This window comes from Thermobia domestica, chromosome 16 (assembly GCF_964235325.1).
Source record: "Thermobia domestica chromosome 16, izTheDome1.hap1.1, whole genome shotgun sequence".
Lineage (NCBI taxonomy): Eukaryota > Metazoa > Arthropoda > Insecta > Zygentoma > Lepismatidae > Thermobia > Thermobia domestica.
In genome coordinates this window covers 81,227,504-81,253,076 of record NC_137469.1, presented here as the reverse complement: position 1 = coordinate 81,253,076, position 25,573 = coordinate 81,227,504, and the positions used below count along the sequence as shown (strand labels likewise).

Here is a 25,573-nt window from a genome sequence, read left to right as displayed (position 1 = left end):
ACAATGTAATATAAGTTTTGACTGAACGTCATGGAGCACCACGAAGTCAGGGGCCTATCTTTATGAAATGGATAGTAAATTGTAATGTTAAATGTAGTTGTTGATTTTAAAATTTGTCCATGTATAAAATCCTAAATTGCTGCACGATTATCATGATATTTGGTCACATGAGTGGCTCTGGCCTACGAAAACGACGTATATTTGGGTCCAATCCATAATTATCGAAGTCGCCTAGATAAACAGTGACACTCCTAATGTCGTTAAAGTCTAAATACAAGTAGGCTATATCCCTCATGAGCAGGGTTAAGGAGTAAAGGTGAGAAGGTGTTAACATGTAAAAATGATCTAAACGACCTATATAAGTTCCAAATCCGTTGTTTTCGGCGTCGCTGATATAAATAGTGACACTAACGATGCCGTTTAAGATCAAATTCATTGGTTACATGTAAAAATAATCAGAAACGAAAAATGTTAGCGTCCAATTCATATTTTTCGGGATCGCTGAGATGAATTGTAACACTCTTAATGCTGCTTAAAGCCAAATTCATCCATACCGTCACAGAAATTGGTAGGAGTGGCATATAAAAATAGAGTAAAACGGCCAATATTAGTTTCGAATGTATAGTTTACTGGATCAGCAAGACGCACAGTGAACTTGCGATACTGTGTAATTCCGAATTCATCCTCCATGGGCATGATGAGGAGGAGTGGCTGTGAGAGTAAAACTAGGCTCACATGTAAAAATAATAGAAAACTATCCAGAGTTATGAAAGTTGCTGAGATGAACTATGACCTCATGATGCCCATCAAGTTCAAGTTCAGCCGCCTTTGTTATGAGAGTGAGAAGGCGGGCGGGATAGGAGTGGGAAGGGGGAAATTCTTAACACTACATTTTCATTACGTATTCTAAGATTTGAGGTGGTTCAAATAATTCCTATAAGCCTATCCTTTTCATGTAAAGAACGATCGTTTCGGCTAGTTTATATTTGGTTATATTTTATAAGTATCAATACCATAAAAGCTAAATTCTTACCTTCCACTTTATGTCAAATGAATTATCAGTTACGTTTTCCACGGTAAAATCGTAATCAACAGATGGCACTGAAAAGAAAACGTCCAATGTATGTTATGATTAATTCGTACTATTTGGTATATTTTGATAATAATACATCACTACAGTAGGTTTATCTTTTACTAATATTATTTCTATAGTATTTTAAAATGTTCGCTTAATATTTCAATCAGAATTAGAATATATCAATTTAGTAAGAAAAAAAATAGGAAAATAGATAAACTTTATAAAGGAAAGGTCACCAAATGTTTCGGAACCAACTACGCTTGACAGCTGTCTCGCACGCACGATAAATTTGACTGTAAAACTAAACAATTGAATTTAAGTAATCCGTCACAATAGACAAATACGGTTGAACAGATCAAATAAATTTAGAAACAACAATACGTTAGATGTGCTTCTGGTACACTGCAAAAAATACAGAAACTACTTTTAGACACAGTAGGACACTATACACATTAAAGACACTCTTTGAACACCTGCAGATGACACATATTCACTCCTTGTAGATATTGTGTTATCCAAGTTTGTCCCAGATGTATGTACAATATGTACAAAATGTATGTCATCACTTCGTTTTCGAAACTGTTTGACGAGAAGAAATGTTTTAAATATGTCATACATCAACGCTTTTCGACACGCGAAGCACATTCTATATACATACACACTTGATATATTACCTCCTCAACATCTGTATTAAAAGTGTTTAAATACTGTTTTATTTATTTATTTTTTACAGTGTAGCACGGTTAAGATGGTAAGCGCAGAGGCAATTCATTGACATTTTGTAATTATGTTAACGATAAACCAAAGAACATATGTCGTCTGTTTTAAACAAAGAAATGGGAAAGCAGGAGTTCAGACTACTCTATGTTTTCTGCAGTGTTCTCTTAGTTGATTGATAAGAAGTTTAGCGTCTCTTCAGAGCCGAGGCTATATCAAACATGGATCTATATCTTAACCTGGGCTCCGAACCACATGAGTTCCCACCACGAATAAAACTTCAGTCTCCCCCACGGAAGTATTTATACAAAAAGAACAGAGGAAAATGCAAAGTTAGCAGTAATAGAAAGGAAGAAATTTTCGTATACCACATGTAAGTCTAGAAGGAAGCCACTGTAGATGCAAATGATAGTAAAACACAGAATCGAAGGTTTCATATCGAGGAGACAGAATAACTGATTGCGAAAAACTTAAGTAGGAAAAAATAGTAATATTTTCGAGTTGTATAAAATTAAGTTATAGGTTATATATGACGTAAACGGATAACAATATACAACGATTTAGAACAATAACATGACTAAACAAAATTGTATAGAATATAAACTGTACAAAGCAGAATTTTTGTTAGTAGCTGTCTCTATACAGATAAAATCTCGTGACCGTAATATAATCGGCCAAAATCTCAGTTCCAAAATGTCACGTGGCCAAACCCTTGCACGCGAGAACAGCATGGCTAAAAGCTGACCACCCGAAACTTAGTTACAAGGGATGGTGACACTTAATACTGTCTCGGTCTCGCCTCGAACAGCAGATGCTTGTCTCGATCTCGTATTGAAAGCCTCGAAATAAATTATCTGCATATTAAAATGCTAGAAAAGTTTGTGTTTATGGAGGTTTATGTTTGTGACTAATTCTTGTGCAGTGAGTTCTCGGGAACCATAGGCTCTAGAAAGATGCCGTTTTCACTGATCGATTGCAAATTTTGTGTAGGTTGCCCAGTTCTAATTGAATATTTAAAAACAGTATATGACCTTCATTTCTTTACTACATTTTTAGGGATACACTGGAAATTTTGAAATTTTAAGAAGTAAAGCACCATGTAATACGAGTTATACATTCCAACACCACCTATTTGTATACAGTGGTTCTATATCTCTCAGGCGTTTGTTTCATGGGCAAATGATAATGAAAAACGAAGGATAACCATTCTGCAGTCTAAGGTGAATCTTTATTGTTTGGAGTGTTTTGCCCAATGAACACTATATAACACTAGCCTTATAATTAATTGTGTATGTAAAGTATTTGCTTATTACATGCATGCAAGAAGAAAGAAAATATTAATCATATATGAATTAGGAAGTAACTGGAAGTAAGGTCAAATCTTACAAATGGTGCGAGTAATAGACAAAATAATCGAAAAAATCTCCCGTTAATGACACCCCATGCCGATTTTTATCAAGACGTCTCTCACTTGTGTCTGTAAAGGGATATGTACAGATGTTGGGAGGAATGACAAGGAAATTCATGCTCATATGTGAATGATGTGCTGTGTAGGGAGCGCATGTTCACCTAGTACAAAATGAAAAATTCATATATAGTACCATCTTACAGCTTCTAATTTTCTATTTATCTTCATTTTTGAGCATGCAATTTACGTAAACCATACACTCCTTCGTAGTTAGGTGTCGTCCGTATGTGGTTACTGGTTGAATCTCCATTTAGGTTGTTTCCTAAAGTTTATTCCAGTTTATCTATTCCAAATAATGATCCCGATACCGCTTAAAGCATAAGATTTTGTTTCATACAGTCTCAGTAGTGAAAAGGTACAATAAACTTAAATGAATGAACTCCAATATTATAGTTTAATTCTTGCCTTTAGAGTGAATTTTATTCAATACTACCTGCCAGATGACATAATACATAGCACCAAAATTTATTTAATCAAATTGCAATGCATATTCTGCTAATTTTCATTTATTCTCTACTACATTCTTCTTGACAGCTGTGTTCACTAACAGAAAATCACACTTATTATCCTAATATTACTATTAGTATAATAAAATACTCCTAGAATATATTTTATTTAAAAAGGATAAAATGCTGTATTACTGTTTTAGTTTTCCAAGTTTAATTGACACTTCGCAACACAGGCTTCTTTTAACATTATAGTCGTATTAACTCTTCATAGTCGTATAACTAAGTCACTGAGCTTTGTTGTTAGGTTAGATTTCTAAACGGAATAAATTCAAAGTCCGATATATCACATAATCCGGATCCCACTTTAAATAAACAACATCCCGCTTGTTACGCTAGATTATAAGGGTGTATACTATCCTTTTATATATATATATATATATATATATATATATATATATATATATATATAATTTGTTGTTCCTCATCACAATAGTTCCAAATTGTTGTATGCTTTGATGTTTGCAGTATAGCAACACTTTGCTACTTTTAAATATAATCCTGTAGAAAACTTAGATTACACGGGATACAAAGAAGAAATTCACGTTTCAAGTATCATATATTAAGTGTCTAAATCAATTTTATATTTATTTATTTTTTGATTATATGTTAAATGTGTACAATATTACGTGCAATGTCTAGTACGATTAAACATCCACACGTTAACATGCTTTTCATTAGGCATTAATCACGCAACATTGCTATGTATGTGAAACAGAAATCTCTATTTCTTTAAATTGTTGAATATATATCAAAAGCTATTTTAATTCATTTCTAAAAGTACATTTCTAAATTTGGTCAAACAAATCATCCGGAGCTTTTATTAGTTTTTATAGTAAGCTTTAGAGTTTTACTATAGTGCTAACATGAGTGGTACACACATGTTCACAAAAAGCTGGAAACTCATTCAGAAACTAAGTCCAAAAAAGTGAGCCTAGATCCGTCACAATTCCCGCAGATCTATACACAGAACTACTTATTTCTGAGATTAATATTGATTGCACACCTCATGCACAGTTCCAATATGCAAAATCAACCATTATCTTAAGTAGAAATTGCTGAAAACGACAGAAAATGGACATTTAAACCTCCAAGTAGGAACCTGTTCTTGGAGCGATTCCATTATAAATATTATAACACAATCTCTTGTAAGTTGCGCCTGTGGTTAAGCGGGTTTGGTACTGCTACTGACATTTCTGAAACGAAGGGCGACGGTTTGAGCCTCTGTGCGGAGAGTTAAAGTTTTTCTTTCTTTTTTTAAATATATGAGAACTTTTTTATAAATATAAATTTCTACTGTGAAGTGGTTGGAAACACATTATCCGACGAACTGTCACTTTTCAGATCCCTGTCACATTTACTAGCCCGCCATGTCCATAATTCATATACGAAAACGCTAAAATGAGAAATGTGGACACAGTTGAATACCTAAAACCAAAAGTCCAAATTGAAAATTATTCACATATATATTTCGGGGGGCTTTCCTAACTTCATTCTTGGAAATGTGAACATTCTACAAGATATTTCATTCAATTTAAAGTATTTTATTTGAATAAACATAAAATTTCGCGGGTAGGGGTGGGATCAAGTCCCCTAAAATACACCTATATATATATATATATATATATATATATATATATATATATATATACCTGTACTTATTTTTGCATTACAAAAACTTAAGGTACATCAGAATCTGAATTGTTATAAAGCAATTTGAACAATTATGTAGAAAATATGTACTGCTTAAAATCGGATTAAATCGCAATGCCAGTAATCTGTAATATCTTACAGTTTTATTTACTTACATTGAATGTGTACTTATTTTATACTGTATAGCATGAATATTAGCTACTACGTAAGAAACAATTATCTATAATTGAATTTAAGTATGAAATCGATATAGTTATTATAAGAAGAAGCTTGTGAAAATGAAATGTATAATAATGGTTGTATCTGAAATAGATGTTGCGTAATGGTGTAATTGGTTACCCCGACAGCTTTGGAATACTGGGCTCTTCAAACTGTCCATCCTTAGGGATGCACAGAGTCGAGTCGAGACAGACTTCTCCTGACAAAATTCGAGTCGAGAATAGCTCTTCCAATAGAAAAATATACATTTTTCGAGTCAACACATCACTTTTACAGCATATTGTCGAGACGAGAAGGCCTCAAATCTTGTCTTGTGTGCATCCCCATCCATCATACCTAGATAAAATCAATTTTGGATGCGAATATTCAATTTCTTGTAACGATAATTGTAATCTACGACACATATTGAAGTAAGATATTGGCTTGAACTGCTTTATTATCCACTTAACCGTCGTATACTGCAATTATATCTAATTTTGGCATAAATATTTATTATTATTAGAATGTAACCACTGAAGAATATATATGAACGGGGGTTTTGACCGGTTCCCCACACAATGAGGAAGAATTCAATGCTCGTAGAAATTAACAAATTTGTTGCAAGTTTATTTAAAATGAACTCTCTTGAAATTTAAATCGTCATTATTAGAAAGAAAGCAAGATAACCGTTTTGTTAATTTGGACATATTATAAGAGATTGAGGAATGTGTATTTAATCGAACAGAATATATAAACTAAATGGAATGGCATGTGGAACCGAACTTGAAAGAGGATAGGATGTGTAAACGAAAATGAAAGAAAGCAATGGTTAACAGCAGTAGTCACTACTTACAGCAGATGAGTGAAATCTACCTCTTCCCCCCCAAAAGTTCAACAATTCTGAAACGTAAGGGCGTCACATTTTGTTCGTTTCCTGACAAAATTGAAAAATGGATTTTGCATATTTTTTGTCTATACCCCTTCAATATAGTTAGCTAACAACCAAAGTACGGTCAACTGACTAGACGTCAAGTGATTGAAATTTATATAGGAAGTTTCGATACAGCGTTCACCGAAGTGACGCAGACGTGGTGTTGAAGCTTTTGGTAGGTTCTATTTCGTAATGGATTTTAGGTCAGTGAGATTTCTTTATACGTATCAGAAAGCTCTTTAACTCCATACCAAAGGCGCGTCGTATGATTTATTCAAATCGTCAGGTATTCGGACAACCATGAGCCCAATTCGTTTTGCTTCACTGCTCACAAGTTTAACTTGAAATAAATTCTTACTTTTCCACGGAAACACAAACTGTTTAATGCTCATTTTATTATGGGTGAAATGTATAATTCTGCAAGTAATAAAATTTTTCATGTCCATCTCCGAGATTCAATCCCTCGTCCTTTGTCTCAGTAGTTCGACACGTAGACAACTAGACTAATTGTCGCTGTGTAACAGCTTGCAGGGAAATCGGTTTGAACTGCACGAAGGAAATAGAGGGCATTGATTATAACTGGATTCAGGCAACTACCATGTGCTCCCATGTATGCATAATTTCGAAATACTTTATCCTTAAGTATCACAATGATGAATTGTTTTTACAGTACAGTTAATAACGAATCAACATATCTTATTACACTTAAAAGAGGAAAATGCAGATTTACAGAATGCTTTCGATTATGAACGTTGGGTTGTGGGCTCGAACCGATCATCTTTGGTTTACTGTTTCCCGAAGATACGAAGTTGAACTTAAGAAATGTTTGCCTCAAACGACAAATATTACACAGACCAAGTTCAAAAACTAGTTCTTATAGCAACTATAGTTATTTCCTAATTAAATTTAATTTAGAGTTATCCAGCGCCGTAAGCATCGGTGGACCATCGACGGGTAACTAGCGACCTCTCGCCAAAAATTGATGGCCCCACTGCAATGATCGGCGGTGGCCCCACTTCCGTTATGAAAATTATACCACAAGTGGGCCACCGGTGGCAGAAACGCGACGAAATGCCAATGAATTACAAAATTACTCCACCAAAATATGTTAAATAGCCTATATGCATGAGTCTAAAAAGCACTTACAAAATATATATAAAGTTCTCCCGGAATGGCGCGAAACAGCAACCTTGTGATGCAGAAGCGTGGGTTATTCTTAACCCCGGAGCTCACTTTAGGAGCATTCGTCAGGAAAAACAAATATATAATAATAAACGCATGCACATGACTGTCGATAAGTCGTTTCAGTCCCTTCGCCGATTCTCCGCGAAGAATCGAAAGACGTCATCGCCGCTACGTGGTGGTAACTGCAACACCCCTACCCTAGACGCCTGTTTCGACTCGACGAAATCCTGCCGCCAGGGACACACTAGCGGCAAATCTTTCGATGCGTCGCTATATTGACGATCGACATTTACCGGCAAGTGGGTCACTCGATATTGGCGACGTTAACTGCATGGGGTCAAGTTTCATCTAACAAATGAGAGAAATTCTATTTTTGGCATAAATTTTAACTCCTCTCCTCTGTTAGGATACACATTTTAATAAAAATGGCGTGACAACAATCCAGTCCGCGCATGGCACCGTAAAATGTTCTAGGATGGGCTATCTTCATGGTTGCTATATATTATGTTTGGTATTTCTGTTTGTATACATTTCGTGATTTAGAGGGCAGCTCACTCTGCCCCTTTAGGTGCCCATGAGTCAGAGGTAGGTGAAAGTGTTAACTAATAAAAATCATTTCAATCGGTTAAGCCATTTTTGTTCTGATAGACGACGTCTTTTTCATTTATATCCTATGTAGATAGATACAGATTAATAGCATTATTACTGTCTTGTTATTTATTTCATTTTTACCATATACTTTTCTCAACGTTTAAGTCCTTTAGGCTAAAGAAGACGGGTGATTCATGTAAATAAATTCTAGTTCAAGTAAAATTTTAATGGACCCTTAACTAGAATTTAACCTGCGACTAACAGAGCCAACAACGAACGCGCTAGGCATTAGATATTAAAACAAAACTGACTTACCGAACGTTTCTCAGTAACTGATCTTTTTAAAATTTAATTGTTTTACTCGGTTTTATAGTTTCAGCAGTAAATCTTTAACAACAGGGGCACGAACACAAAATTATCACAGATAGGTAAAAACACAAGCCTCTCCCAGCAGGAATAGAACCCGGTACCCCGTACACCAAAGGCACACGTGCTAGCCACTGGACTATCTCTGTAGGGTAAACAAAGGAGCAGAAATAAATATAAATTGCAGATTCCGACGAAACACAACCGTCCCAATGAAAGCAATATTAAAGAAAAATGGAAAAACTTGGTGAGCTCTTGAAAGAGCTCGAAGGTCATCTGGGTATGAAGACAAATCTTTATTCAAAAATTAATATCTCGTATAATCGCCGTCAGCTTCGATGGTGCATCTTAATCTTTTTGGTAATGAGTTAACCAAGCTAGCGACATATTGATGTCCCTGTACTATTTCTTCCCAAGCGTCAGAAACTAGCTCCCAAAGTGCGTCAGCTGTCCTTGGTGGGGGTTCAGGCTAATTTTCGTGTAGAGTTCTTGTAACTTCCGCCCATAGATTTTCCATTCGGTTCAAATCAGATCCTCTTGGAACCCAGTCGACTAGCTCAACATTGGGTTCCTCTTGAAACCAGGCTTGAACTAGAACTTCTATAATGCCGTCTTCAAATTAATTTCTCGCAGCGGGGAACAAGCCATACTACACAATATCCAGATACTTCTGGCTGTTCGATCGACCTTCTGTACGGTGTAATTCACCAACTGTATCCTTACACAGCCATCCCCAGCAGTGAATAGTAGCATGCGCCATTCTATGCGTTCTGTGCATGTACTGTGGATCGTAACGTTTTTCCTGTGGGCCTATACACAAGTCGAGGACTATCATTTGCTGAAGAAAATATCTTTTCGTCTGTGAAGATTACATGATCCCAGTTACGACCAATATTTGCCTCAGCAAATGCTAGTCGATCAACTTTATGACTATCTGTCAATTGCTCCTTACACGCGGCTCGATATGCGTGAAGCCCTGCATCTATAAGACGTAGCCGTGCGGTGAGGAAGGAGCCAGGAAAACGAGACGCTATCACTAACGGCCGGTATGACATGAAAGGATTGCGACGGATTACATCAACTAGGGCCCGATCTTCTTGCGAGGTTGAAACCCTTTGAATAAAGTGCCAGCTTTTCTAGACACGTTACCTGTTTCTGAGTATTTCTTCCACCAAGTATATGCTGTAGAACAGGGAACACCAATACGTTCGCTAGCTTGTCTCACACTCATACCACCATATTCAACAAGAGCAGTAAGCTGCTCGCGAACATTCTGACCACGATGAGCCATGAGTAATGAATCAATTGCAGCTGTTTGGCTGTAGGTGATATCGTTACTCGTAGGTTTAAGTGGAGAAACTCGTCTGCTGCGACAAGGAATACGCCCACGTCATGTTTTCGTAGTTCAGTATTTTTCACGAAAAAAGTTTTACAGAGTTGTGTGACACATAACACAGACACACACACACCTATATATATCAGGAACATGAATAATTTACATTTTTGACATATGTGTTAACGTTTTCATACAAAAATTATGGAAACGGCGGGCTAGTAAATGAAACAGAGATTTGAGTTGAGTTGAGTTGATTTTAGTTTAGCGTCCCTTTCAGCAGCGAGGCTATATGAGACGTGGACCTACAGATTAACGTGGAATCCGAACCACATGAGCTCCCGCCGGGAATCGAACCCGGGTCTCCCACGCCAAAGGCGCGTACGCTAACCGCTTAGCCACGGAGGAGCTCAAACAGAGATTTGAAAACTGACAGTTCATCTGATTGTTTTTCCAAGCACTTCAAAGTAGAAATTTATATTTATAACAATGTTCCCATATACTTAAGAAAAAGTAAGGCATAAAAACGAACTTTCCGCACGGATGCTCGAACCGTCGCCCTTCGCTTCAGAAGTTTCAATCAGCATTACTAAACCCGCTTGGCTACGGAAGCACTTAGAAGGAAATGCGTTATAATATTGATAATTGTATCGCTCCAAGCGCAGGTGGCACTTGAAATTTTAAATAGTCATTTTCTGTCTTTTTCAGTAATTTCTACTTAAGATATTGATTGTTTTTGCATATTGGAACTGCATGAAGTGTGCAATCAATATAATCTCAGAAATAAGTAGTTTCATTTGTTTTTTACATTTTCACATCGCTCGGATGACAGTACGGTTTGCAGCTAGTGTCTATATAAAGAACGGAGGGAAAATGCAATTCCCTGTGTATAGATCTGCTAGAATTGTGACGGATCTAGGCTCACTTTTCCGGACTTAGTTTCTGAACGAGTTTCCAGCTTTTTATGAACAGGTGTGTACCTATTAGTTTATTTAGCTTATTTCTTTGCATATTGTTCACGTTCTCTTCGAGCACCCAAGCCATGAGACATGTAGACACACAGGGAATCGAGATATGTGTATTGTAGCAAAATTACAGGTACGCTTAGAAATTACCAAGAATGATTAGGAACTAACTCCGTAGCATATAACGATCCGTAATAAAGCTTCAACATAGCAAGCAAGAGGTATTTATTCCTAAACTTAAATCATATTTAAAGACATGATAAACAAATAATGTGGAAAATACAAGAAATATGTCGTTTCTACTTCCTTTAAAAACCATAATACTACGGTTTAAATTAAGAAAACCAATCTCAGCTCAGTACCTTTCATTTTTCTCTTTTAAAAAATCGAAAAAATTGAATTGGCGTTCCGCAACCACACTTGTCTGGCTGCTTCCTAAGTCGAAATGAAATTTACTTAATTAAACCAAAATTTTCCTCATTCAGAATGTGGGGTAAACGGTCCCTGAACGGGACATGTTATCATCTCCATGATCTTCAAATACACTCTCAATAATTAGTCAGGTTTCTAGCCTCAGCAAGCCATTATCGCACTTCACATCTCTCAACAACTGGCGTTTCATGGTTGAATGAACTTTCTCTTTTTCCTGAAATCAGCATTGCAACCTTCTTTCTTAAGATAAAAAAATTTTAAATCTAAATGTTTAACAGAATAAGGAGATATCACTAATAAATTTAATTTCGAGAGTACACTAAGTAATACGAAGTACATCACACATAATATTATTAACTTCCTAGTAATGATAGGAGACAAGACTTGAAACTTAAGGCTTTTATAAGATTCAGGAGTAGTAGTTAACTCTTGCGAGTGACATCTTTCTGGACTATCTTTTCAAACGTGAATCAGTTTTATCAAAAACGACTCAGGAGATTCTGCTTATATTTCATAAATAAATATTTAAATCTAATAACCCAAGAATAATGTGTAAAACAAATTCTTATATAAAAAATATGCAGGAAAGGTAATTTCCTGTTACGGTTGTTTCTCTCTCTCTCTCTCTCTCTCTAATACGGCATGCGATTTTATTGATACTTCCTTCAACTTGCAGAAATAACTCTGTTTGGGATAGCGATACATCAAGTTTACGTGAGGTAAAAGGAGTAAATTCTACCCGATGTTGCACGTTTGAACATGCTCATACAAAATAATTTTCCAGTGAAACCTACCGAATAAATTATTCGATTTTATTAAAATATGTTTACAGTTATCTTCTTTATCGCATTCAAACAATCCTCACTTGTTGCGATTGAAAATAGTAGGGTAAACGGGAACAAATACCCGACTTTGAGATTTCCATATTTTAAATAATATAGTAAGAAAATAATTTTCTATGAAGACGTTCGCCAAAATTGATAGATTTTGACATAATAAAGAGTATAGTTTGTTCATGGCTTAACAAACATTCCAATGCATGTAGTTAAAATAGATCAAGACCCCCTTATTCTCCCGATAGTCTGAAAGTTATTTCCCCGATAACTTTCGTGAAAAGTATTCGCTTTTGAACAACGTAGTGTATATACATATTGCTTGCGATTTAAATTAGTGAAGAATGGGGATAATCCTAGGTAGATCATTCCGCTGGCACTTGAAAGTCTCTTCACTGGTAACTTTCGTTAGAAAAAAAAAATGCAATATCTGCATTGTAGTATATTATTTCTGATGCCTCAAATTTCCACAATTTCCTTGAGTTTAAAATAAGTCAAGAATGAAGAAGTTATTCTTTTGAACATGACTTTAAAATACATTTTGTGATGATAAATTATATTTAAAAAAAAATCAAAACATCGGAATCACAAATAAGAATTCAAAATCATATTTGATATTACGGCACTAAGTGGGAGGGTCGAGCTGGGTGAGCCTCCCTCTCTATGCCACTGCCTCAAAGCATAATCATGGAATATTAAACTACAAAAAAGACCGTGTCAGAATTTATTCGGTAGGTTTCACTGGAAAATTATTTTGTATGAGCATGTTCAAACGTGCAACATCGGGTAGAATTTACTCCTTTTACCTCACGTAAACTTGATGTATCGCTATCCCAAACAGAGTTATTTCTGCAAGTTGAAGGAAGTATCAATAAAATCGCATGCCGTATTAGAGAGAGAGAGAGAGAGAGAGAAACAACCGTAACAGGAAATTACCTTTCCTGCATATTTTTTATATAAGAATTTGTTTTACACATTATTCTTGGGTTATTAGATTTAAATATTTATTTATGAAATATAAGCAGAATCTCCTGAGTCGTTTTTGATAAAACTGATTCACGTTTGAAAAGATAGTCCAGAAAGATGTCACTCGCAAGAGTTAACTACTACTCCTGAATCTTATAAAAGCCTTAAGTTTCAAGTCTTGTCTCCTATCATTACTAGGAAGTTAATAATATTATGTGTGATGTACTTCGTATTACTTAGTGTACTCTCGAAATTAAATTTATTAGTGATATCTCCTTATTCTGTTAAACATTTAGATTTAAAATTTTTTTATCTTAAGAAAGAAGGTTGCAATGCTGATTTCAGGAAAAAGAGAAAGTTCATTCAACCATGAAACGCCAGTTGTTGAGAGATGTGAAGTGCGATAATGGCTTGCTGAGGCTAGAAACCTGACTAATTATTGAGAGTGTATTTGAAGATCATGGAGATGATAACATGTCCCGTTCAGGGATCGTTTACCCAGAATGTGCATAATTATCACACTACTACCAGTTTTACCAGGTTCTGTTTCCTGTCATTTTTTGTCGTTTAATATATGTTGATTGTTTACTTTTTTATTTTTATTCTCTTGTTATTTTGCTCCTATCGGGAGTCGAAACCTGGTATTTTATGACAAAGACGTATTGGGTAACCATATATCTACAAAGAAGCACTAAAATGTCGATGAAGATCTGCAAGGCTAGTTGGGAACAAATTTATTGCATCTCGTTTAAGTTTCCCACCTTAAACCCACTCTAAATGAGTTGATATTTGACCATTCTCTATCAATTGGAATTTTACAATTATTTACTTAGATAACGAGTATAACATTTAGTTCTTTTTTTCTTGTAGCTTTGCATTCTTACTTTCATACTAACATTTCAGAGGTAAATAATGTTTTCAACAACAGTTCAAGGATGTTCATTTTCCTTAAATGTTACAAAGTTACGTGAAAAGGACATAAGGAGTTTTGAATTGAAAACTGCATTCAGAAAGTATTTTATTTTTCTCTTAGTAATTTGTAGATATATGTCTGTCGAAAACCAAACATAATGTTTCGAAAATCTATTGAGAAATCCTCTCATCCATGAAACCATATAGTTCAGTCTTTTTATGTAAGAAGTGGAACAAATTCCTCCCACTTTGCTTACATACAGTTCTACTGAGCACAGGGCTTAAATTCGCCACTCTATTCTCTCTTCTCTCGCTCGCAGAAAGGAGGTGGAGAACGGAAATTTCCTTCAGTCACATTGAGAATGTGATTACCAGGGCCCGGATTTTGTTGACCTAAAATTTTCTAAAAAGTGACCTATAAAATGACACTAAAATTCCTGTAAAATGACCCTAAAATTCACAAAAGTTGACCTTAAAACTTGTAGTTTTTTTAAACGTTTATTTCATTAAAATATTGACATTTTTTGAATATTTATTGGATTTTAATTACTATTTCTCACTCATTTTCAAAAGTTTTGTTTTAGTTAGTTGCAGTCCATTGATCATTTGTGTCTTTGATTTAAAAAAGCAATAATATTAAAACTAAACTTTGACCAATTTAGTAAATAGCTTAGCATTTCATATTTGAATTAGAGATATATAGGTTTATGTCCAGTTAAGCAACATATAAACATTTTATAAGCTGTGATACAACAAACTAACTCAGGAACTTTGTAATCGTCAGAAAATTTAGCTCATACCTTGTTCAGCATTGCAGTAGATAACTGTAAATATTGTTACGATTTTATTGAATTAGCAGCCTCAATTATATACGTAGCAGCATCTGTTACAAAAACAACATGGCCATGTTGGACACCTTCAAGCCAAAGTAGGGATATTGATTTATCGAAAAGTCTACATATTGTAAAATGGTTGACAGTTTCCAACACTTCACCAGTTAGCAAAAATATTTTGCTAGCTTCGTCGGCTTTCATTGCACCAACAATAATGTTGACTACATAGCGTTCCTTCACATCACTAGTCTGTCTATAGAAACAAAAATTATGAGTCCAAAGTTCCTCTCTTATTTTTCTTATTGTGTCCTCGTTACACTTTGGCATGTATTTTTTTTTTTTTTTTTTTTTACAAGATTCGTTTCGTCTCGAATGGAACGACCTGTATGACGTTCCAGAAAATCCCGCAATTTCACATTATTGAGTTTCCAAAGAGGAATATTTGAATACACAAAAGCTTCACACAACTCTTTTGGAAACTGAGGATTTGCCTTTATTATTCAAAGCACTCTCCACAAGTAACAACTGCGAACACTTGGTTTTATGTTTGTTTTCAACTGCCCGTAAATGTTTTTCGCTTTTGATATGCTTTTATACAGTGTATCATTTTTCTGCTGCCACTTTTACTTCACATGCCTTGCCAAACAATATTGTACCGTCAGTACTAAAAACATCCTTACCAAATTAGGAAACAATCTGTCTTAAATGAGAAGCTGTAGATGGTTTAGACCTCGGCAGTTTACATACTAAAACCATCAATTCACTCTCGAGTTGAAACTAGGAAGCACACTTAAAGAATAAAAGTTCGCAAGTGTAGATTGTATACACCAGAATAATAGATAAAAAGCCTGTTTAAAACCTTTGAACGTCTTCTAATCTATTTTTAGTTATTCACGTAGTCATATCCATTGTAGTAAACAACTAGAGCCATCTGCTTTGGTCACTTACGAACCCCCAGCCCTCGTCAACTAGCAACAGCCTAGTGTTCACTAACTTGTTAGGAATGCAGTTTTTCCACCCCAATAATCAGGAAGCAGGAAAAAAGATAATTTAACTTCTTGTTTTTAAATCCGTAAACAGTTTTCATTTTAAGATTTCCTTATGTAAAAGAAAAAGAATAAAAAGTCCATAAGTGACCTAAAAGTTACCTTAAAATATTAAAAAATTGACCTGAAACTTCAAAACGGCAAAAAGTGACCAAAAGTTGACCCTAAAAAAATATTTTTAGAACCAAGAGTTGATGGATAATGTTTTTATTTGAACTTGCCTTGTCCTATGCGTAACAGAAAAAAGTTGACTTGTCAACAAGATCCGGGCCCTGGTGATTACATTATATGTAAGGCAATTTTTTTGAAGGACTGTTCAGTGAGGTAAGTGAACGTTAGGAAGAGTGAAGTCAGAATAAGCGATCACAGAATAATATCAAGAATCCTGACTTACATTATTTTGGCAAATCTCTCATGCACATCAATCATAGCTGTAGAGTCCATTGTTATTCCCATTTTTATTCAGAAATACAAACAAAATGATTGTTAAAATATTTTCTTCGTATTAACTGGGAAGGCACGTGACTCTATGACTATATCAGAAAGCAACCGCCATTAGATATTTATAGGCAATATATTCCGTACATATATTATACATATCAAAATTTAAAATTGTAGTAAACTATTAGGAAGCGAACATAAAGAGCGCGGCATCTCACAAATTTATTCATACATCTATCAGTTTTAGCAAAAAAATAATTATCATGAATACAAGAAATTATAATACTAACATACTTAAATTAACGATTAAATAAGATACTAATATAGAATGCTGGATAACAGATACTAGCTGAAATAACTGTTATTCGCACGGAAAAATGTTGTTTCATGGAAACTATTTGAAAGTTACATTAGAATACCGTTTCCCTTTTCTTGTAATGTATATTAGAAACGGGATGAACAGAGCTCAATCCAAATACTAATTTCAAAACGCATTTCAAACAGTGCAACCGTTATTCTTTGCGAAAATTTTAAACTTCCTTCACCCGCAACAAAAGCATTTTAATCAAAAGTGTATTGCTTAATCCCATGAACAATGCAGGTGCTAACAATCTTCAAAAATTTGTTTTAAACAATCAAACTGTTTCTTTTTATCATTTTGTGAGAACGAAACGGGAAACAAATATAGTAAATGTTCCTCTTCTCCTCTCAGAAGTGTAATTGTAAAAAATGCTGGGACGCATGTCAACTTATTACTACTATTAAATTTATATACGGACTTTCATCTACCTAAGCTTAGTGATTCTTGAGATACAGTTTCTCGCACAATTGTTAAACGTCCACTTCCTAAGACATACATTTTGATGAAAGTAACAATAAATATCATTCAAGCCAAATAGTGACTAAGTACAAATTCACTTCAAACAGATTTTCCGTTTCCTTCTGATGGTGACACAGAGAATGACAATATCATTTATATATATATGATAAAAGAAATGTTATAGAAATAGTCCCTAACTCATTTAGAAGCTCAATTTTTGAAAACTTTGGCACGTTTCCATTTATTCATAATAAAGAGCTTCTATACAACCTTACTTAAGGTAGGCTAGTGAGGAATTTTATTTTTAGCATACATTTGAATCCCTTTCCCCTCGACTAGAACAAACACCTTAATAAAAGTGACAAGATTAAACTTCGGTTCAGGTAAAATGCAAGAGTTTTATTGTCGTACGGTGTCCCCATCTTTGTCACCCATTGACGAGTGCTCGCATATTTTGAAACAAACAGCACATTTTTATCTTTTACCAGTTCTGAGAAAAAGAAATTGATAGTGTTTTAACCTGAATGCACCTCATATGTTCAAAACTTCACTTTAAATGGCTCAGCAATTCTCCTAGTCAAAAAGTACAGAAATTGTCCTGTTTTTCCTTTGAACTGGAATTTTTTAAAATGCTGGGACACAAGTAAAAATATTTTTAATGATGGGATTTTATTCCGAGCTTTATTCCCTTAATATGAAGGGTTCGTGCGATACTATAGTTTTGTCATAGTTTTGAATCCCACTTCTTCTTTACGATATGTACTTCAGTAAAAGTAACAAGTTGAAAGCTAAGTCCGAGGCAGGTGATAATTATTTGAGAAATTGTTTTCAAACGTTTCAACGGTTTAGATTTGTAAAGGGGAATAGAATACATGGGACGAACATTCAGATTTACCTAAATGATAGATGTAACAATCTAATTGAAAAACAAGCTACTTTTAATTCAAACACTAATTACTATTTAAATATGAGTTTAATATTTTATTTGTCATGTTTCATTTCACCGTTATTATTGTAACCAGCCAGTTATACATTTTTTATTTGTGTTGTACTTTGGTTTTAAATTTAATTATTAAAAATAAACAAAACAAAAAGATTCTTTACATAAATTTAAATCAAAAATTTATAATAAAATGCTAAAAATTATTATGTAATTTGTTTGCGAATTTGTTTTATGTGCTGAAGACAGTTTAACTTACATAATGAACTTTTTCATTATGTAAATCTTGCGTTAACAAATTTCTTCATCTAAACCAAATTTCAACTTGAACATAAACCCAATTTTCTGGGTTATGGCGTAATTCTACATCACTTTAAATAACAACCTCAGCAAAAAATAATATATAATCTCACAATATTGCCAAAATAAAGAGTGTGACCCGACATTCATATATCGCTAACAATCTCAATGTAACTAAAATAGAAACTTTAAAAACACATTTTGTCTTCAAACACCAAACATCATAATCTTCATGAAGTAAAGTTTTAAAAAGTTACTATTTTGTCAACCCCAACCAAATTAAAAACTTGTACCAAAAGTAAACCTCAAATAACAGTCCTAAAACAATATTTTCAATAAAAATCTCAGGTATGTGCTTAAAAACTCTGTCAACTGCCAAAATGTCTCTACACATAAATCAATTCACAAACACTACATAACTAATCTAAAACATTAAAATCAATCACACATTTAAGGCTTGTATCTTTTATTCAGGCCTAAAATTTCCTAGCTTAATTAATATGTATATCTCTTCTATCAAGAGTATAGGAGGGAGTTAGTTATGTTAAAACGTAAAACCTCTCGCAATGTACCACAATTAAAATAAATCTTAAGAATAACCACATGGTGGAAGACGCGTTAGGCTTTGCCTTTACAAAGATCGTAGGTTATTATAAACCTCAAGCATAACCACATTATGAAACAAATATAAGATATTAAATTTAAGATTCGTTTTGCTCCAGTAATTTCAGACAATATATATCTATCACTTGTTAAGTAATAGGTTCATCGATACTCACTATTACATTTTGTCCTAGTGTAAAGAACTGGTATATCATCTCCTCATATAAGCCTCCATCATCGTCTATTAGTATTACTCTTATATAATAATACTGCCCAGGCGATAACTTAGTGATGTCCGTAATAATTGATGAAGATATATTTTCAATTGGATGAGGATCTAACTTAGACCATGAATGTAAAGAATTCGTCTGCGTAAGAAAATTAAAACATCATATGAAAATGTATGATTACGAAAACTTCAGTATACATGATCATACTTACCAGCAGAAACTTATGGATTTTCATCTCATGTATATGTTAAAATCATTATTTGTAGAGATAGTAGATCCCTAATATGTCAGAATTATTTGACGATTGAAATGTAATGCCAAAATGTAATTACTTTCGCTGTAAGTATATGGTATATGATTATAAATAGTAACATATTTTATACACGAGTATGTTTGCTCCAGTAATCAGTAAAATAATAAAATAAATAAATCATTTTATCTTGCTAGAAAAATATCAAGTAACTAAGTATCAAATCTAAGCTCTCGTGTGATGAGAATTTTTGGTAATGAACGTACATTGCAATGACCTAACTAAATAGGTACCAAAATTGAGCCTGTGGTCACTTCTACGTACCAGTGCAGAGGAAGAATCATTCCTGATATTGAAATTACTTAGGAAACCCTTCTCAGGTAGCATAGAAGGCTTAACTGTACATGGCATGGTAAAAAAAAAAATAAGTATTCGATCTGTAACAGATAGTATCATTCGTCAGCTAATGGCCCTTGTGGATTATTGTTTGATAGGTGTATCTGTGTGGCTGCTTATACAACTTTACTTGTGGGAAATGTCAAACGTTTTAAACGTTTTTAATAGGACTCAAATCCAGGGATTGTCCGTGACATGTAGAGTTTGTGTCTCATTCTGATTCTTCCCGGTTAGCTTCGCCTGAAACAAGAACAATTATCTACTATTCCCTTTTGTTACCTCGTTCGTAGTCATGTATGTTAATCATATGACATTTTAAACAAAGATCTTATAATTATTTATTTTTACCTCCATATCATCTTTTCTTTCAGATATACGTATATAAATAACCAAATATTACATGATTAACTACTTCTCTTTCTTCTTTTCTCGGGAGTGCATATATTAAAGCATATTTGCTCCAAACCATCGTTGTATACCCTACGGCATAGTACTCCACCATTTATGAGCTTTATTGCTTCCCGAGACAAATCGTCTATTTGAGAGAAGTGTACCAATTTATTTTGTAATACTTCAATGTACACAGTTATTGGCAGGGCTACATGTAAATTGATGTACATTTGAGAAAATTTGTTATTATGACATCTTTGTAAATTGTGCCCAATACCATGGAACTTGTGTTCTTCTGTCCCACCATAGAAAGGTAGAGTTGTGATCTGTAGATACTTCCAGACATCTTGCAACCACTGTGAACAATTGGCAAATCCGCTTCAATCAGAATACATTTTTCAAAACTGTTTCGTTCTTTTATGAAGGACGGTGTCCGAGATGTGTTCCAGTGTCATTTGTGGTTTCATAAACTTAGGCTTCTTTCTGGAGACTCGATAGTGCACTCCATACAATTCAAATGCTACTGGTTTCGTCCGGATTTGTCAATGTGCAATCCCATTGGCAGATTTAGAGGTGTGAGTCTATGTACTCTAGATGGCCTCACGTTTCAGCCGATCTTGTTTCTACTCATGTATTTTCGTTCTACACAAACTGAATTATAAGCCTGATAACAGCTGCTAACGGTAAACGTAACACAGCACTGTTAATACTCTGAGCTCTACCATACATTCAGTAGTAAATCATGCAGCCTAAGGTAATCTTTGTCAACTCCTCGCAACTCCATCCCTGCGCCATGGTGTCGCCTACTATACTGCAACCTCACATAAGAATTACGTTATACTCATTTACCGCATTTGTTCGCTGTTTTTACGAAACTGTGTCATCTTGTTGGTAATTATTTACTGATGCTTGAATAATGTATATGCGCACATAACCTCACATACGGAACGTGCCGAGTTATGAAGATACTAACATGTAAGTATTTTTTGCCTGATATCATGACAGGTTTTAGCCTAAGTGTACATTACCTCCAAAGCAATCACAGAAATAAATTAGGTGATCAGGCTGATGATATGTATATCTGAATAATCTATGTGTAAAGGAAGTTTAAAATAGGTTTTAGGAGATAGTTATCACTTAACCCTTTTAAACCTGGTTTTGTTTTAATCTTTACAATAAATGTTTCTATATTTCAGATAAGCATAAAAGGCAGTCGTCAGACAGCAAGCTATTATTTTAATTGTAGAATCTGATACGCACGTAAGGTATCAAATGTTCTCAACTAATTCATACAATCTTAAGAATATGAAATATTATGACAAATTTCATGTCCATTGGAATGGGTAGAATCTGAAAGGTTTAAATTAATTTTAATACATAGAGAGCATATTATGGTCATATAAAATTTATTTCTTAATAAATGAGTAGGTAAAGCAATTTGTATTATGTTAATAGCAATATTAATTTCATTCAACTAAATATTTTTCCCATAGTAATTACACAAAGCCTAAGGTGATAGAAAATTATTATTAACAATTGTTCTCTTAGGTTGTAAAACATATTGCTTGTAGGGAAATGGTTATCGTGAATTTTACTCTACATTCTTTTGCAACATGAATGTTGAAAACGATACGAAGCATTACTTGTGATTTTACCCAAGACTCGTGGTACTGCCGGCGATAAGTGTAGAACAATAGATTGAACCCAGGAGTAATATTGTATATAAGGATAAAATTATTTTTAAAGCGAAGCAGTTGATTTATCCTTATATTTTCGCTACTAAATTAAAATTGAATAATGTCGTATTATACAGTCAGCAACAGAAGAGAGTAATATGTCCCACATAGTTTGTATACTAAGTGTACAAAAACCCTATTATAAGATCTATTATAAAATGTAGTAATTACCCTACTATAAGATGCATTATTAGGATACGAATTCTATGATAATCACAAAAAACAACTAATAGGCGGAAATATGAACAATTAAACCGAACTAGTACAGCGGAATAAAATTATATATTATTATCTTTTAAAACGGATAACGTAGTCTTACAAAGCTCATAGAGAATATTTTTTACATTGATTTTATTTCATAATGATAAATAACAATTACGAGCATGTGAACGTGGTTTTCCTGTTTATATGAATTATGTATTTCTATTGACATTGTAAAACTTCTGACAATGATAAGAATGTATAAAAGTAATTACCGATGCTACCTAAAGCATTAAGAATATCAATCGATTTGTAATAAATTATCAGCAATATTACCTATTTCAACTTTCATTTCCAATTAAAATTATTTCCTTACCTTCAACTGAATTTGATAAAAGGATGGATCGCCTTTTCCTGTATTCTCAGATAGTTTGATATTAATCTTCAATGCTTCATAATCAGCGGAAATTAAAACCGGAGCCGACGATAGATGAGCATATTCTAGAACAAGAATAGCAAATAATAATTCTTAGAACATCAAAGCAATTATTCCAACATCCGTATTACCGACTAAATTCTTTGCAATTTTATGAGAATTAGCTTGATAAGTACTTTCTTACATGGGAATGTTATTTCAACCAACATATTAAGTAAACAGACAAGTATAGTTGTATGATAGACGAGCAAACTTTCAAAATTTACATTTTTCGACAAGTTAGAGCCGGTATAATTGGAAAATATGTGAACAGAAATTCATAAAGAAAAGGTGCTGATCATCAACTCTTTCAGCTATTTAAGGTGCTGTTGGTATATAATAACTACTACTGAGACAAAGATCAATGCTTACTAATGTGAAGGAAGTTGGATAATACTCACAATATTCGGTAAGCATGTTTTGCTCTATATTTAGAGCAGTGAAATCTTCAAATTGTATGTAGCGGACTCAATCTGATAGAATTGCACCGTGACAGGTCGTCCAGTCACACAATACATTATTGTCGACATTCTAAAGACAGACAGATGCTAGGACCGATCTATTTTTTATCACCATCAGAATAGAGAATCCTGATGGACTTCTGTGCATTCGGTTTTCTTACACACCATCTCTCTTCCCGTAATTTCTGCAGTTTCCGAACTCTAGAAAGCATCCAAAGAAGAATTAAAAATGCCTCTTTTGTATACCTACTAAGAAATCTCCTCCAGTAGAAAGTGTTCAGTCAAGCAAACGGGAAGAGTAGTGGTTATCATTTATAGAGCACAACCAGTAATGGGAGAGTGGCCTGCCACAGATATTGTTTTCTCTTACATTCTTTCATACTATCTTATTACCAGTAATTGAAGTCTTCTTTAGCCTTCAGGGCATAAAAATATGATGTAAACTCAGAATTGCATTTAGTTTGGTTTGGTATCTTTCGATATAATAAATTATTCTGTATTCAACGTCAAATAGCAATTAAATTTCAAAATCATAGCTTTGTGAGAGACTGAGAACGGCCAGATTTAGAGGGGGTGCACAGGAGCACGTACATCCTACCCCCAGCGTTGCGAATATACACTATCTAAAGTGAGAAGCTAGCAGTGAAAATAGCAATACTTTCCGATAATTTCGTATCATGTTTCCGTTTCGGGCTTAAAAGAAAGTGTAGTTTTGCAAAAGTAATAGTTTAAGTTCATTTTCTGAAGGTTGAAGTAAAAGGATTTACAGAGATAAACACTTAGCATTTCTAGGGAAATTCCTAATTCACACCACAGGTGCCTAAAGGCATTTAAGAAATTTAATTTAATTCAAATATAGTAGTAGTTATTGGTGCACTCTGTCAGAAAATCCAGGATCCGGCCCTGAGTTCGAGTATTTAAGATTATAATCATATATTTCATTTAGTGACTTTGCATGATTAGAACATTATACTTCAACAACTTTTAAGATAAAGCGTATAAAGCTGTTTAGGACCAGAAAGATTTTATTAGCTTTCCAACTCTTAATTTGTTATGATATAAATATAATCCCTTTAATCAAAGCAATAGTTTTGAACTATTACTGTTTCTATGCTGATTAACATAAATAATACTTGTAATACTGAAAAGAGGAACGATTCTTACTTTCTTGACAAAGTGGTGGGTAATATCCGGGCTGACATCCACGAACACAAAGACCTGTGTATTTATCACATGTAGAATTAGAACAAAATCCGCAAGTTCCACTGCATTTATAACCATAGGTGCCACTTGGACAATCTGAAAAATAAAGATTTCTTTTTACAAATAAAAGAATTAAAAATTGTTAATTATCCCAAATTCTCCCTAAATGAATTAATAAATATATTTCTTGAAAATTATACAGTGCTATTTCATCTTTCAACATACTGCTACTTGCTACATTTTTTTTCTGAAAATGTGTATCTTTAGATATTCATATATACTTGAGGTATGTTAAGGTAAATTACTGTACCTTTATGACATAACTCTCCTTCGATCCCTGGTCCACACCCACATCCATATTGTTTTGTGCACAAAAACATGCCTTTGCAGCCATATGTTCTGGACGAGCAAACTCCCTTGCAGTCAAACCCGAAACGATTTTTTCCACAACCTAAATAACAAGTAGTTACGAAATATATTGAACAACATTACTTTTAACCATTATTATTTTACACAAATTAATTTCCTCACATAACACTTGTATAATATTGTTCTTTGTTGGATTACTATTTCATTCAAAGTGGAAGTTCAAGTATTTCGAGTTGAATATTTTAACACAAATTTAGAATTATTTATGGTCTTTATGAATTCTTTCAGTGACATTTGATTGTTGATCTGGTAAAAGTTTTCATTATTTATTACAGTATTTTTTTATTTGTTAGTTAAGGCATCATCTTTCTGTTCTTTCCACTATCTTTATGCCCTTAAAGGGAAATAAAGTTGAATCATATATTAGGTTTGCTCTGATGATTTATTTATATATTCCTTTATATCATTTATCATGTATGCGATCAATTGCATGTTCAGTGATTGAATAGTCTTGAAAACTTTATCTCGATGTGTTTTATATGATGTTTGACCGGCATACTCTATCATGCTATTATGATTCCGTTATTGAATTTTAAGTCCAGATATATCACCTTTTTGCTAAATATGATAGAGTATCCTCCTTGCTTTATCATTAGCGTACGTGTCATTTATTGTTCGCGAGAGACATGAGTTCGACTTCCGTTTGAAGCTCATATGGTTCGGATTCTACGTTACTCTTTAAATC

At 33.9% G+C, this 25,573-nt stretch overlaps 2 protein-coding genes across 2 annotated transcripts in view; both read right to left on the bottom strand.

The window, feature by feature from the left end:
• Window positions 1-19,431, bottom strand: part of LOC145673197 (phosphatidylinositol phosphatase PTPRQ-like) — a 55,069-nt gene extending 35,638 nt beyond the window's left edge. The window contains exons 1-2 of the mRNA XM_081742668.1: window positions 19,294-19,431; window positions 1,034-1,101 (exon numbers count right to left, since the gene is read on the bottom strand). Of these exons, the coding sequence (XP_081598794.1) occupies window positions 1,034-1,101; window position 19,294 (69 nt within the window). The 5' untranslated portion in view covers window positions 19,295-19,431. The remainder of the gene's footprint in view (window positions 1-1,033; window positions 1,102-19,293) is intronic.
• Window positions 19,348-25,573, bottom strand: part of LOC145673198 (uncharacterized) — a 28,493-nt gene continuing 22,267 nt past the window's right edge. Inside the window, exons 4-7 of the mRNA XM_081742669.1 lie at window positions 24,770-24,910; window positions 24,421-24,555; window positions 22,697-22,821; window positions 19,348-19,485 (exon numbers count right to left, since the gene is read on the bottom strand). Coding sequence (XP_081598795.1) covers window positions 22,789-22,821; window positions 24,421-24,555; window positions 24,770-24,910 — 309 coding nt within the window. The 3' untranslated portion in view covers window positions 19,348-19,485; window positions 22,697-22,788. The remainder of the gene's footprint in view (window positions 19,486-22,696; window positions 22,822-24,420; window positions 24,556-24,769; window positions 24,911-25,573) is intronic.